The 13,665-nt window shown below is 47.6% G+C and overlaps 3 protein-coding genes across 3 annotated transcripts; 1 reads left to right on the top strand and 2 right to left on the bottom strand.

Annotated features, from left to right (window-relative positions):
- Positions 1 to 3,241: 3,241 nt before the first annotated feature.
- On the top strand, positions 3,242 to 4,703 carry N7447_007180 (Zn(II)2Cys6 transcription factor domain-containing protein; the record flags this gene model as incomplete). Its single annotated transcript, XM_057231442.1, has 4 exons — positions 3,242 to 3,370; positions 3,441 to 3,770; positions 3,820 to 4,161; positions 4,224 to 4,703. The coding sequence occupies 4 exons, from the start codon at positions 3,242 to 3,244 to the stop codon at positions 4,701 to 4,703; spliced, it is 1,281 nt and encodes a 426-aa protein (XP_057086532.1).
- A 2,075-nt stretch (positions 4,704 to 6,778) lies between these two features.
- On the bottom strand, positions 6,779 to 10,752 carry N7447_007179 (serine/threonine-protein kinase; the record flags this gene model as incomplete). The annotated part of the gene is made up of 5 exons (XM_057231441.1): positions 6,779 to 7,026; positions 7,083 to 7,415; positions 7,463 to 9,330; positions 9,390 to 10,118; positions 10,169 to 10,752. 5 exons carry the CDS (start codon positions 10,750 to 10,752, stop codon positions 6,779 to 6,781), a joined length of 3,762 nt encoding a protein of 1,253 aa, XP_057086531.1.
- Positions 10,753 to 11,847: 1,095 nt separating this feature from the next.
- On the bottom strand, positions 11,848 to 12,538 carry N7447_007178 (nuclear transport factor 2 family protein; the record flags this gene model as incomplete). Its single annotated transcript, XM_057231440.1, has 2 exons — positions 11,848 to 12,238; positions 12,459 to 12,538. 2 exons carry the CDS (start codon positions 12,536 to 12,538, stop codon positions 11,848 to 11,850), a joined length of 471 nt encoding a protein of 156 aa, XP_057086530.1.
- Between the last annotated feature and the right edge of the window lie 1,127 nt (positions 12,539 to 13,665).

The raw sequence follows: 13,665 nt of genomic DNA, 5'->3' as shown, positions 1-13,665 counted from the left end.
AGGAAGTTTCAAATGCGAAAAGTCAAAAGCAATCCCAAATAAGCCAGAGGTACACGAAAAAGCAAAAAAGAATCAGTTAAGCCGCACATTAATTACGGAGTAAATATGTCAAAGTCACTAGCTCCACGCACGATCCCGAGAAACCACTTGGCAAAGCATCCAGAAAAAGCAAGGTGAGATTGACTCGCTTGTCTCCCGAATGGCGCCCGAATAGAGTTGAGGAGGTCTAGCATACAGCATTGGCAGTCCCAGTCTTGGTCTCACCTGTGTAACTGACGAGGTATAGACAGGGTGGGAAAATATCAATTAGATGCGACCACTGCGCGAATCACATACAATAGAGGGCCAAGAAATAAGAAACTCGCTTCAATCAAAGAGAGGAAGAACAAAAGAGCAAAGTCACAAAGGCTCGGGTAATAATGACCTGCCGATCTCACATATGCTTTTCCTAGGATCAGGTAGTCAGCAGGCATATTCCATCACACGACCTGCACGTTCGAGTTCGTTCGTTGTACACCGACTCTGAAAGCACTTCCTCGTTCCGGCTCAGTGCAGGGAAAAAAAACCCCTCGCCACGTCAGATCCCCAGCACAGACCTTAGCCCTGTTATCTCGTTCCCATTACTATATTGGTCCATATGGTGTTCCCGTGACTGTAATGACATGCGGGCTGCGCCTATTAGTGCCCGACCCGTCTCCATCCTTGCTGATAGACGCGCTCCCGTGTGGATAAAGGGGGGGATTGTATGGCTAATAGGAATTGGAACAAAAACCAAAAGAGACTAAAAGAGATTAAAAAAATTACACTAAATGTAAAGTTGAAACAAGAAAACAAAAGTACAAAATATTATACGTAAGTAAAAAAAACCTTGGGAACGTCGCAGCCTACAAAAAGGCCCGGTCGGAATGAGTCCCCTAATGTTGGGCTTTCAGTTTCAACAATCAACGCTCAGTCCCTGTCGAAAGGACTAGTTTGGAGGACAACTAGCGCGTCCCCAGGACAAACAGTATCGAGTGGCCAGCGTTTTTGGATCGGGTGGATCATGGAGTGTCTGGAGAGTACGCTAGAGGGGACAAAGCTGAACAGGCCACGCCAGAGAGTGGGGAACGGAAAGATGCGGACGGCAATGCAGTCGATTGGGTTCGAAAAACGTGGCCTGAATTGTTTTATATTGGTACTCTATTTTACTCCGTATTACGGATAGTGCATACTATGTAGTATTTATGAAAACGGAAACTTGAACCGATCACCACATACATGTACATATTTTAGTTTGTGTTTCCTATAATTATATCATCCAATAAAAGTATCTAACATAACTAGAATAAATTCTAGGATAGACTCGAAGATATATGTGTTCTCGAGACGAAATACTGTACTGTAACAACCGAGGTATTTTTGCCAGATGGCACACATGCATAGATCGGCGGGAAGGCCGGAGCGGCCCGTGGGACAAGTACCCCGAAACTTGATTGATTAATCCTGGCAATCGTATGTACTCGTATTATTACAATTTACTCGATTATTCAATCCATGGTTGCGAGTGCGGACTATCTTTTTTTTTTGCCATCCTCATGACTTTCTGCCATTATTCATATATCTCAAACCCACATTATCTGTACATGGTAGATGAATTGGGCCGAAAAGTTCACGGGATTGGCGGTGACAGGCGTACGCTAAATGGCCCCCCCCCCGTACAACGTGGTTGTGGCTCTGGACAAGGAACCCGCCCTGTCAGCGCAGCGCTAATGCAGGTTACCTTGGCTCATTATGGGCTTTCCGGATCCAGTGCTACAGCCCTGGGAACTTAGGGCACTCCACCTCGTTCTGTCTTCTCTCCCTCTTTTCTTCCGAAGCCTGGTTCGTTTCGGTCATAAAAAAAGAAGGGATCCGCTATCGCCACATTTTTTCCTTCCTTCATACTTCGTGCCAGACTTCCATATCCAACTATAGTATTCGTATGGATGCTCCTTCGTTATGAAGAGTGGCGAGTGGTCAAGCTCTACCCCACTCCCTCAGCTGAAGTCTGATCGCCACACTTTCACCGCTTGAATTTTTCTTTCATAGTACCAACATGCAGTAGTTCTATGTACATTGATGGACTAGGTATACCTGGTTAAGGTAAGAAAACTGCCAATATTATAGATGATAATATCAATTAAATGGTTAGAATTAAAAAAAAATTAAAATACAATCAAACCAACCCCGATATGCATGGGAATGTGTCGCCCCGACCCGAGCCCATCGCCATGGAAAATAATCCTGGTTCCGCGGGGCCGGTTGCGGTTGTGCGACTACGGTCCGAGGCGGTCGTTCGTCCATGGACGGTTACGCAGCAAGGGTCACTCGGAGGAATTGCGTGCATGGATTGATCCATGCAAAATGAGAGGTCACCTGCCATACTGATGATGTCAACTTTGATAGTTGAACCTTTCTGTATGTTGTCGAGCTCCTTTATTCTGTAGGTATATTCTTCCAGATAATGTAGAGTGGCGAAAAACGTGGAAAGTTACTCTCGGGCGCTACTGCTAGTTGGAAAAGGAAAAAAAATATATATAAATATAAAATGAAATGAAATAAAATAAAATAAAAGCGGTCGCCGTTCTCGGCTTCATAACCAAAGTCTGGTACGCTAGATTCAAATCCATGGTTCAAAGCCTCTCCAACCTTGGAATTTTGGAATGTTTCACCTGACGAATTGAAAGCGTAATGTAAGGTCATACTCGATGTATGCAATTCGACATCCATGAGGACTTCCAAGGTTGTTACAATCCGTATAGATACACATACAGTAATCCCCCCTCCATGTCTATGGGTCACTGGCGCCGCTTTAGCCCGCGCTGCCCGGGCTCCACCCCGTTCTCTAAAAATTCCCCTGTGCTATTCCAATCAAATAATTCCCTTTCCTTTTATTTCCCTTTATTTCCTTTATTGCCCATTCCGATCTAAGCTTCTTTTTCTTCTCTCTGCTTATCTCGTGGGGTTTTTCAACTTCCTCGTACCTGCTCACGTCATAATCGTCTTTTTTTTCCTTTTTTCTTCCTTTTTTTTTCCCCTTCTTCCCTATTTCCTATTTCCTTTTTCTGTTTGGGATCTTCTTGCGTCTGCCCTTCTTCCCCTTCCCCTGCGTGACCGCGCTATACTCACTTTGTCCGTGTGATTCGAACTCCCTTTTTCAATAACTCGAACGTCACATCCCTGCATCCTTGACTCATCTCGTCTTACTCTCCCAACAACACAAATGTCGGGCCTTCCCAACGATCACGACCCTAACCGTCAGGGTGATCCAAATCGGGATCCTCGAGACAGAGATACAAGAGATCCTAGAGCCACTCAGTGGAACAATCCAGATGATCAGGCTCCCTACCCAGTATGTGCTATCTCTGAATCAGTTCACAAATGCTGTGACTTTGCGGCTCCGGTTGCTGATAGCTTTATAGTATCCGCCGACTTCCTACCCTCCGCCACCTGACCAGGACCGTGCCTATCAATATCCCCCTCCCGCACAATACGCGCCATCGCAGTATCCTCCTCCTCCTCCGCAGTACGCCCCATCACAATATCCCCCGGCGCAGTATCCGGATCCAAGATATCCGCATCCACAAGCCATGAACGCTATCCACGGAGCGCAAGATCCCTACCGTCTCCCACCTCCGCCGGGTCCTTATCGCGCCGATGCATATGGACCCCAAGCAGGACAAGGGCCTTACCAAGCAGCAGCTCCGCGACAGCGAACGGCCATTGCATGCCGGTACTGTCGGCGCCGGAAGGTACGGAGATTCCTCCCCATCTGCGAATTACGCGCTAATTTTTACATAGATTCGCTGCTCGGGATTCGAGACTTCCGCAGATGGACGGTGCAGCAACTGTGTTCGATTCAACCAAGACTGCATGTTCACTCCGGTCTCTTCGCAAACACAGGCCTTTGTGCCCGCACACACCGCCTACCCTCATCTACGGCCTGGACAGAATGGACCAGGACCAGGGGGCCGTGGTGGACCACCTGTCCTGTATGGCGCCCATGGACAGCCTCTGCCCCCTCAACAGCAGCCACAGGGCCCAGAGACCACCTTGCCGCCGCCCCAAGGGATGTACTATCAAAACGGACGACCCCCCATGGATGGTGCCCCGCTGCCCCTTGCGTCAACCATGCCCGATCCGGTAAGGCCGCCATTCCCCCTTTGGTAAGAACAAGAGATCCGAGCTGATGTTTTGATACTCAGAGACACCGTCGAGGCTCAAACTCTGGGTTTGAGTACCCTGATCCAACCAATCTGGCTCCCGTGACACCCGCCGGATCTGCTCCAGGATACCAAACTCACACTACGCCGAGCCCTTACGCATATCCCCCTCCGCCTGCTCACGATCGACGCACCTCGCCGCCATCGGCTTATAACTATGACGCACGTCCCTCCTCCTCACCTCACGGCTCGCCTTTCCCACCCATGCAACCCCACCAGGCGCCTATGACTCCACACCAGGGTAGCGTTCCCCCAGTTCCAGCTCAGCAGGGCAGCGCGCCAATCAAGCAAAGCGGTACCCCTCAGCCAGGCGGTGTGACACCACCGCCAACTTCTACCCCTGGTGGCTCGCAACGAGGTGGATTGAACGTGCGCGATATGCTGAACCCCGGCGATTCCCAAGGCCGCTCCAGTACCGATAGCGACATGCTCAATGCGCTGAATCGCCGCGGCCCGCAATAGTAAACTTCATGCTATTGGATATCCTAGTGGAAACTAGGAACACGCATGAAAAATGCGTTACGGAATCGGTGAGGAATGAGGACCATTCGGAATGAACCGTGTGCTGGCCACACGGTCCGAGAGCCATGTGTCGAGTGCTGGAATTTGAAAGCAAGATTCAAGGTCTCGTCGGGCCGTTGTGGGACCCGACTCTCCTAAAATCAGGCTGCAAGGGGAGCTTCGGAATCACATTCCAGACAATGACGAGTACCTGGATGAACGCCACAAGAACGTCATACTCTGATCTATTTGCAAGGTCACAAAACGCGAACCCACGAGCTTCACGAGCACGAATTTGAACTTGATACTGAAACTTCCAGACTTATGGGCTCTGGTTTTATCGGCATATGAATTTTTACTTCCCTATTTCTTTTTTTATTTATCTTTCTCGGCTCCAATATCTGACTAATTGCGAATCCAATTGGATTTGCTCAGAGAGTGATTTGGCATTTTCAGGATGCATGCAGTTCATGTGCTAACCTCAATCGGTTTAACTCGCATGTCACACTCTGTCCGGGTGTCTTTTCCGTGGAATCCATTTCACTACGAGGCGCAGACAATCGTCCGCATTATTTGATTTTCGGGTGGCTATTTGTATTTTTTTTTTTTTTTGCAATTTATCTTGTTTTCACTCATCGCTTTTTTGCAATGTCAGCTTTTGTCCTTCACTCGGGTTCGTTCTTCATTTTTACATTACTGGGAAGGCATTCGTCTCTTTACTCTTTTTACGTCTTTCACGGATGTATGTGTGGCCATCTGCTTTTTCGCCTACGCGACTAAAAGACGTGGGTCGGCTGTGTCATCTTTTTCCCTTCGCGTTGATCATCGTTGGAACTGTTTTGATCTTATATCTGTTTCGTGTTCTTGCTACTGCCTGTCTTTTCGCTATCAAATATCTGCTTATACTTATATCCGGAGGTTGTTTGAACTCTTTCTGCTATTCACTTATTGCCGCATGCTATTCCACCTTGGGATCTTGTATCTCTGAGCGCTTTCTGATGAAATATATGCGAATTACACCGTATTCCTCTCCCTTTTGCAGATCCAACCGTTTCAATGTGAAAATCCGATCCGGACTGCATTCCTAGTTTTCTCTGTATTCTGGGGTTCCATTTCCCTTACTTCCTGCTTATCGGGTTTTCTTATCGAAGTATGGGGTAGTATTAGAAGGGTTGAATGCCTTCTAGGTCTTAGACAACGGAAATATTGGTGGCTTGTCCCCTGCGAAGGGGGAATCTTGGCTGCATAATGGAGCTCGAGTATTGCATTCTTTTCATGGTACTTCATGTACCTGTGACATCCAGCGTTGCCTAGACCACTTATGTACGTATGTATGTACGTTGGAGAGCCGGCAGGGGTAGACGTACCTATGTAGGTACCAACATATAGGTATGTGAAGACCCACCACGTGACTTGCCCTAATCTGGACGGATGATTTGGGAGTACTATGTATATACACCAAGGATAATCAAGCGGATGGAAAATACTAGCACAGATGCTTTGATAGCACTATTTAAGTACATGGACATCTTCAAGGCTTCGATGATCTAGAATAGCGAGGATATGGGTGGGGAACAAATATCTCAGGCGCCGAAATTAAGCATTATGCCAAGTTGTTGACGTGCCAAAACCAGGGAATGAAGGGAGAGAATCAAAGGACTAGAGTATCTGCTAGGATTACCGAATGGGAAAGGAACTCAGAAGGAAAAAACTTGGGATGAAAAGAAATAGATAATTAACAAGTAGAGAAAGTGGCTGGCAGACAAGAAATGATTGAAGAAAAAAAAAAAAAAATATGAATGTGGCCAGCAATACTGGGCCTGTGTGGTTTCTGGGATCTTGTATGAGACGAAAATGAGCGTGGATGTGAATGGTCAGACGATGAGATGCAAAGGAAATGCTTTTGCAGGGCTGGAACGCAGCATGCTTGTGGGGTGTTTTGCGGGCGCAATGTTGAGAAATAAAAGACGATAGTTGGCTGATAGTTTTCAAAGAAGATGCTTGGTGGCAAAATCGAGGGATATTAAGAAAATGTGTCATGAAATAACCCGTTTGCGGTTGGGAACAGAGTCGAGAATGCGCGACATCTCCTTTGCACGATATGGGTCCTCAACAACCATGCCACGGCGCATGAGGGTGCTCTGCACAGTCTCAACGACCTTGTTGAAAGACGAGGCGGCACCACGCTCCTGTTTGAAGCGGACCAAGCTGAGGTTGGCTGGGTCGCCGTGCTCAAGGACAGTGTAGAATTCAGCAGTGAACTCAACCTCTCGGAGATGGAGGACTAAAGGGAGATTAAGATTAGTAAAGACGCTATATCTGATAAAATGAGTAACTTACCATTTGCTTCGCTGATACGACCGTGAACGATGCTGTTGGCCCTATCGAGGTACACATCCTCCATGCCGAAGTCCCGCCACTCGCGAAGGAGCTTGTAAAGTTCCTTGCGTGCCTTGGACTTTGATGTGCTCAACGCAATGACATGTGTAGCGGGCTTAATTTGGAAAACCCGCGCAAACCAGTTGTGATTCGCAATCGAGCGGCGCTTGTTGCGGGGTGGGTTTGGCGAATCATCGGCTTCAATGGAACTGTCGGTGTCGGCAAGTCCCTTGCACATCAGAGAAGAGTGACGGTTATCCTTGGTTGGCATGGTTTCCATGCCTTTCTCCTTGTCTATATTGGTTAGAATATTACACAAAAATTGCCGGTGTTATACTTACCAACAGGAAGTTCTTGCATATTCTGGTTGGACTTTTTTGTTAGAAGTTTCTTGAAAAAGCCACCCCCAAAGCGATCTACAGATGCTTTTCGCCTTGCGACTCGCTCGGTATTCTCGGCTTTTGGAGGCAAAGCGGGCTGGATGGTAATTGGGGTGTGCACAGTGGTGGCTCCACTGGGAATAATGAGGTGGCTGTCCTTGGGGGGGAGAGCAGGAGGATTATCTGGGCCCTGAGGGCGATATTTGAACCATGACCATTTCTTCGCATCGGGACCCCGGGCTGTTGTCTTCTTGGGGGACAGAGGAACTTCTTCGATGGGATCCAGCCCAGTAGATTGACCAGCATGTCGAGGCCGAATGGAAAAGCCCTGATCGCGGCCCGGGGAGTCACTCATAGCGAATTCATGAACATCCAACGAAGCAAATTTACTGGAGTTCTTCTTCCTAATGGTTAGAGGTTTAACTTCGTCCATGCAGGAGAGTGAGCTGTGGGGGACCATTCGAATGGTTGCCATAGCATCGCCCCCCTGAGATGGAGCGAGCGGGTTCCGTTGCTTTGGCTTGCGTCGAGGGCTTTTCTCACTGGGCGCGCGAACAGGACTTGCCCGATCCTCCTTGATAACAGGGAGCAAGGCCTCGTTCAACGAAGTGACGAAAGGATCTTGGGAAGATGCTACATCCGACTCTCTCCGTGTACCATCCTGGGCCTGGTCGTATTCAATCAAGCGATCGAGATGAGAGATGACACCAGAAAGGTAGGCACGAACATTATCATTTTGGCCCCGGCTGCGCTCAACGAACTTCTGACGTGTCTCGGTAAGCACCTTGATATTGGAAGACCGGGATGACTCCTGGGAAGTGTTAAACACTGGAATTCCTGAGGCGGCTGGAACTTGCTCAGGGCTTGCCATTGACACTGGAGTTGCCGGTGTTTCGTATCCAGAGCCACCGCTCGTAGTGCGAATGGTTGTAACAGAGCTTCCATTGAATGCCTCCTCACAGATCTGGCTGAGCTCATGGGAGACTTTTCGAGTGTCCTCCTTCCAAGTGTAGTCTGAATCGCGGACTTTTCTGGCTTGGCCCATGCTCTTCACCTTTGGAGCATTCGCTCGGACCACGGTTGGCTGTGCTGGTAGGGGTGGGCTACTTGGCATGCCCGGGAGGTCGAGGCCATCTGCCATAAGCTGCAAGCTGCAGGTGCTCGGGGACCGCTTGATCTCATTTTTCTGATTCATCTTTCTCTTCTTGGATTTTCCAATTGTAGATCCATGAGAGCGGTTGCGAGCGTGATGGAAGGAAACGTTGCGACGATAGCTCATGGAATGTGCCGGCACTCCTGGAGTGCGGGAGCTGGAATGAGGGACCTTGGAAGAGACGAAAGACTTCAGAGAGCTGGGCCCGTGCTTCCGCTTCTGGACAACAGTGAATGGTGAGCCATCCGGTCCATCCAATTCCTCTGGCTCTTCCTCTTCCATAATTGAAGGGGGAGGCTTCACCCTTGGCGACGATAGCATAGCTTCCGATTGCTCTGATGACTCTTGGTGGACAGTAATATGGGACTGGGCTTCCGATGCTGTGCTGCCGTGCTTGGGTGACCGGTATGGGTCATAGGTCTCCATAGTACTGAAGGACCTCGGCTCCTTGAAGGAGCTGAGACGACGAGGGAACTCTTTAATAGATGGGCATTGAGCGCGGCGCTTGGAACTACCCTGGCCTGTCTGGCTGCGGCCTCGACGGACTTTACCACTGGTGCGGGAGATGTGGTGATAGTCACTAGCCGAGTACTCTAGAGGCTGTCCTTGGTAGTTCTCTAGCTGCTCATCGCGAAATTTTGCCAAAGCGTTGTAGAACATTCGCTCGTGAGTCGGTCTAAGAGGGTTTTGTTAGCATCATGTATCTCGTTTTAATAATGAGCAGGTGGTACTTACTCGATGCATAGAAGCCGTTGAATCAAGTCCTCGGCCTTAACATCATGCCACAAGGTCTGCAAATTGCGGAGGATATCCAGGTCGATGTCCTGTTGACAGGACAAGGTTTGGCCGCAGTCCTTCGTCGACAGGGCGGGAGGAGGACCGACGTAGTGGTCGACCATGGCATTGTGAAGCTTTTCATATTTGGTTAACAATGGATGCAACCAAATGTTTTTCATGGATATCCGATCCTCTGGGCGCTTTTGGAGGATACGCTGGATGAGATCGGCTGCTTCATCGCTCAACTCGGAAGGTATGCTGTAGTCTCCTTTCTTCACAAGCCGCAGGGTATTTCCCAAATCTCCTCCATCAAAAGGCAAGTAACCAGTCAAAAGGGCATAGAGAATAATACCACAGCTCCACATATCAGCTCTGTCACCACGATATTTTCGACCATATATGATCTCCGGTGCTGCGTAGTGAGGGCTACCGCAGGAAGTGTTCAACCAGTGGCCTGCAGGTTGCAGCGCGGCCATACCAAAATCAGCAAGCTTGATATTATGGTTTGAATCAAGCAAGATGTTTTCGGGCTTCAAATCGCGGTGGCAGATATTGAAACGATGACAATACCCAAGGGCCGCAATGATCTGTCGGAACAGTCGCACGGCCTCTTCTTCCGGTAGTGGTCCATTCTTAGATACATAATCGAACAACTCTCCACCCTCAACGTGTTCAAGAACAAGATACCTAGCTATAGTGTTAGTGTGCTTTCGGTTCCAAAGGTGGTGGGGACAAACAATTCTCCACGGTTTTCCCAAACATCATAGAGACTGATTACATTCGGATGCTCAATCAACTTCATGATGACCACTTCACGTTCAATACCACAAGGCATTTGTCGGGTGGCTGGGTTGGTAGGGAAGTTCCCCATGTTTCGGTCCATTGCCGCGATACTCTCACTCTGAACCATCGCAGCTGATTTTTTTGACACAATCTTGATCGCCGCCGTGTGTCCGGTGACAGCATGCTTAGCCAGTCGAACCCGTCCAGTGGCCCCTTTCCCCAGTGTTCGTCCCAGCTGCCAGGGTCCCACATGTGTTTTTCTCTTCCCTTTGGTTGACAGGATGGATGCTGCAGACATGATGGAGTTTCGGGCCGAGTTGGACTGGACATCGGTGGCCACGGAGAGGCGCTCGTTTTCCTTGTTTCGTTGCGGGGTTGGAGTCATACAAAGCGACATCCGGTCAGGACTCTTCAGTTGCTCAGATTCCTCGATTCTCAGGCGCGGTGTCTCGACATTTGGCGACTTGGAGTGGTTCATCCGGCTCGACACATCTCCCAAGGGCTGACGTCTTCGCTGGGACTCATTAATGTCCGACATCCTCTGGTCCAAGCTAGATCTGGTATGAGACATGTTGGCGTTTCCAAGTCTTTCCAGTTCTGGTCAAAGTTGGGTGATTAGTCGTCAATCTAGATCCCGATTAGCTGCCCGTTTAACGTCAACAAAGAGATCATACCCAACGCACGGGAAATTAGGTAAAACGCAAAAAAAAATACAACTCCTTCAAACTGTCAATGAGAAGAAGTTTGGTGTAAAGATCGGCTCCAGACTTCTCTGGGAAAGAAAGACGAAAAAGACCAAAGAGTGACAAGGGCTAGTCAACACCACATCATTGACGGAGATGCAGCGGGAGAAGGGAAAAAAAAAGACAAATGATCTCAAGCGACAAACCCAAACTGAAAATGAGATGAAAACACAAGACTGAGGGGGGAAAGACTGGAAGTGTCGTTGAAGAAGAGGTTGGCATGCTTGGACTGGAATGAGAGGAATTCCTTCCTTCCCATCGGAATGTACTTAGCACCGTCTACTGTTTACTGTTTACTGTTTACTATATGTTTACTAGTTGTTTGATTCCATGTATACACCTGGGCATATTTGTCTATCGTATTGTGGGATTTGACCTAGGACGGTAACGAGGCAGAACCGTCCGAGCTGTCACTATTCACACCTCTACCTCCGCTGGCGCCTATCTGAATGGATTTGCTTTTTTTTTTTTTTTTCTTCTTCTCTTTTTTTTCTTATTATCCCAGACTCATGTTTGATTCATTCTTGAACATTTTGATCTCGTATAAATGTAATGCTCTCTCATGGTCAACATCAATTGCGATCGACAGGAGAGACGACATTCCCCTAAAGAAGGGGTATAACAACAAATCCACCCTCAACTCTAGGGCCACAAAGCCATCTTATCTGTACAGGGGTCTTATTTATGCTGAGCATTCCATACCCTTAAGTTCTTCATGTTCTGATATCCGGTTCTTGGGGTCAAAGTAAGAGTCGAGATAAAGATGCACAGTATATACATACAGCTAGCCTTCATTATGTGAACTTTGTATAGAGCTCCGCAGTAATGGTACCATAATACATTCTCAGTGCCCATTCAACTAGTCAGATTCATCCATATCCATTGTAACATCACCAATGCTGTTCACTAATAGGTGCATCGTTCACATTAACGCCATCTGTAAACCATCGTCCCTCACCATTCCCTTCAGGTCCGATTAGGACATCATTCCCACTCATCATACGTTTGCGCATCTTTCCTGTCCCATCAAAAGTCCAGTCTTCCAACCCATAACACCTCTTCCAGCGCATTCCATCTTGGGCATCCTGAAACTCATACCAAAACTGCACAGCGATGCGATCATCCCCAAAAGCAAAAAGTTCCTTCCGAAGTCGATAACTCTGCTCGCGTTTCCATTTTGCTTCCAGGAACGCAACGATAGACTCTGTCCCGGTAAAGAACGAATCTCGAACACGCCAGATACACGTTGGGGTGTATGCCTGAGCGACTCGGGCGGGGTCCCTAATCGTGCAAGGTCAGAGGGAATCACTACGTCATCCACTTTTGCCAAAACAGTCCATCTCAAGAACGCAAGATGCACCCTTCCCGTTAGAGGTATGCTCGTGCCCAGGACAATCCGCAGCGACAAGTCGGCAAGAATGCAAGGGATGAAACCTTCAATGCCCTTTTTTCGACCACATGGTCTATCAAGGGTCATAGAGATAAGAAATCCGAGACGTACTTCGTATTCCACAAATCCTGCGCTGCTTTGACTTTTTTCTGCGCAGTCTCCACGGTAAATTGTGGCTTGAGATCTGCCATGGTGAGAATTTCGAGGTATGAGATCAGATTAGTCTTCAGGTCGGATTGCGTAGACTTGACCCCTTCCAAGCCCTGGACCCGCAGAGAGCTTTAGTCATGTCCGCGTCATGGCCAACGTTGCCGTGGAGGTCCTAATACCAATAATGGATGTGTTGCTTATTCTTAGAAGAATCTAGGACAGATTTGTATGAAAAGAAGTATATAAGTAATTTAATACAATGGACTTGGGGGCAAAAATTATAACGTGTTTTGACAGACAAATCACTGGCCATATAGCCAGCAGGCAGATATACTGGATCTTGCAACAAAAAAGATGTACTAATAATATAAGTCCTCTTAATAAATAAATGAAATTCTTCTCATTGTTCAGGCTTGAGAGGCAGGATATTCGCTAGATTGTTGGTTTATAATTGACATTTGGGTAGATGTTCCAGTAAATGTGAGAAATATATATATTCTTTCTAACCACAAGCGAGTCCACTACTATGTCAAATATATATAAATCTTAAGCTAAACTTCCAAGCAAGCTAAACCCAACAATTGGATCTTCAAGCACGGGAACAATATTCCCAGGCAACCGTATATTCATTTTGGTTACCTTGTTTATGATCGTTGTGGTTTGAGCTCCCTAGTAACGCCCAAGCCACAACATCAGATGAACTATGTTTAGGGCACAATTTATAAGGTTCGAAGGTAGGAACAAAAATGTCATTTAATTTCCAGGTCCCTTGTGATCCACAGTCATGGTAGTTAAGCCTTGATAGAAATAGGATTATGTATCTCCATATTCCTGGTCACCATACAGTGCATCGATCTAGGGCGGTTTAGTATGTAACTTTCTATCTGTACTGTTTGTTACATATTCAGGGTCATTTTCACCCCTTTGACTTCCACAGGTGTTTAGTTGCTATACCGAAATGCTGTCATTAAGTCAGACTTTCCTCCAATAGTACCTTCTGTAGTTCGGATACTAACACTGCAGAACGTCCTTGGATCCATTCTAAAGACCTTTTCATCGCCTCAAGCTTCCGATACTCTAAACGCAACAATTATTGGTTCAAGTTTTGCTACTCGTTATATTTTAACTAATAATATAGGGCGACTCGGCTATGGTTGTGGACGAGGAA

This window comes from Penicillium robsamsonii (genome assembly GCF_028829455.1).
Source record: "Penicillium robsamsonii strain IBT 29466 chromosome Unknown utg000003l_segment0_segment0, whole genome shotgun sequence".
In the NCBI taxonomy this organism is placed as follows: Eukaryota; Fungi; Ascomycota; class Eurotiomycetes; order Eurotiales; family Aspergillaceae; genus Penicillium; species Penicillium robsamsonii.
Note: the sequence above shows the minus strand (reverse complement) of the source record. Positions and strands in the feature narration are given on the sequence as shown.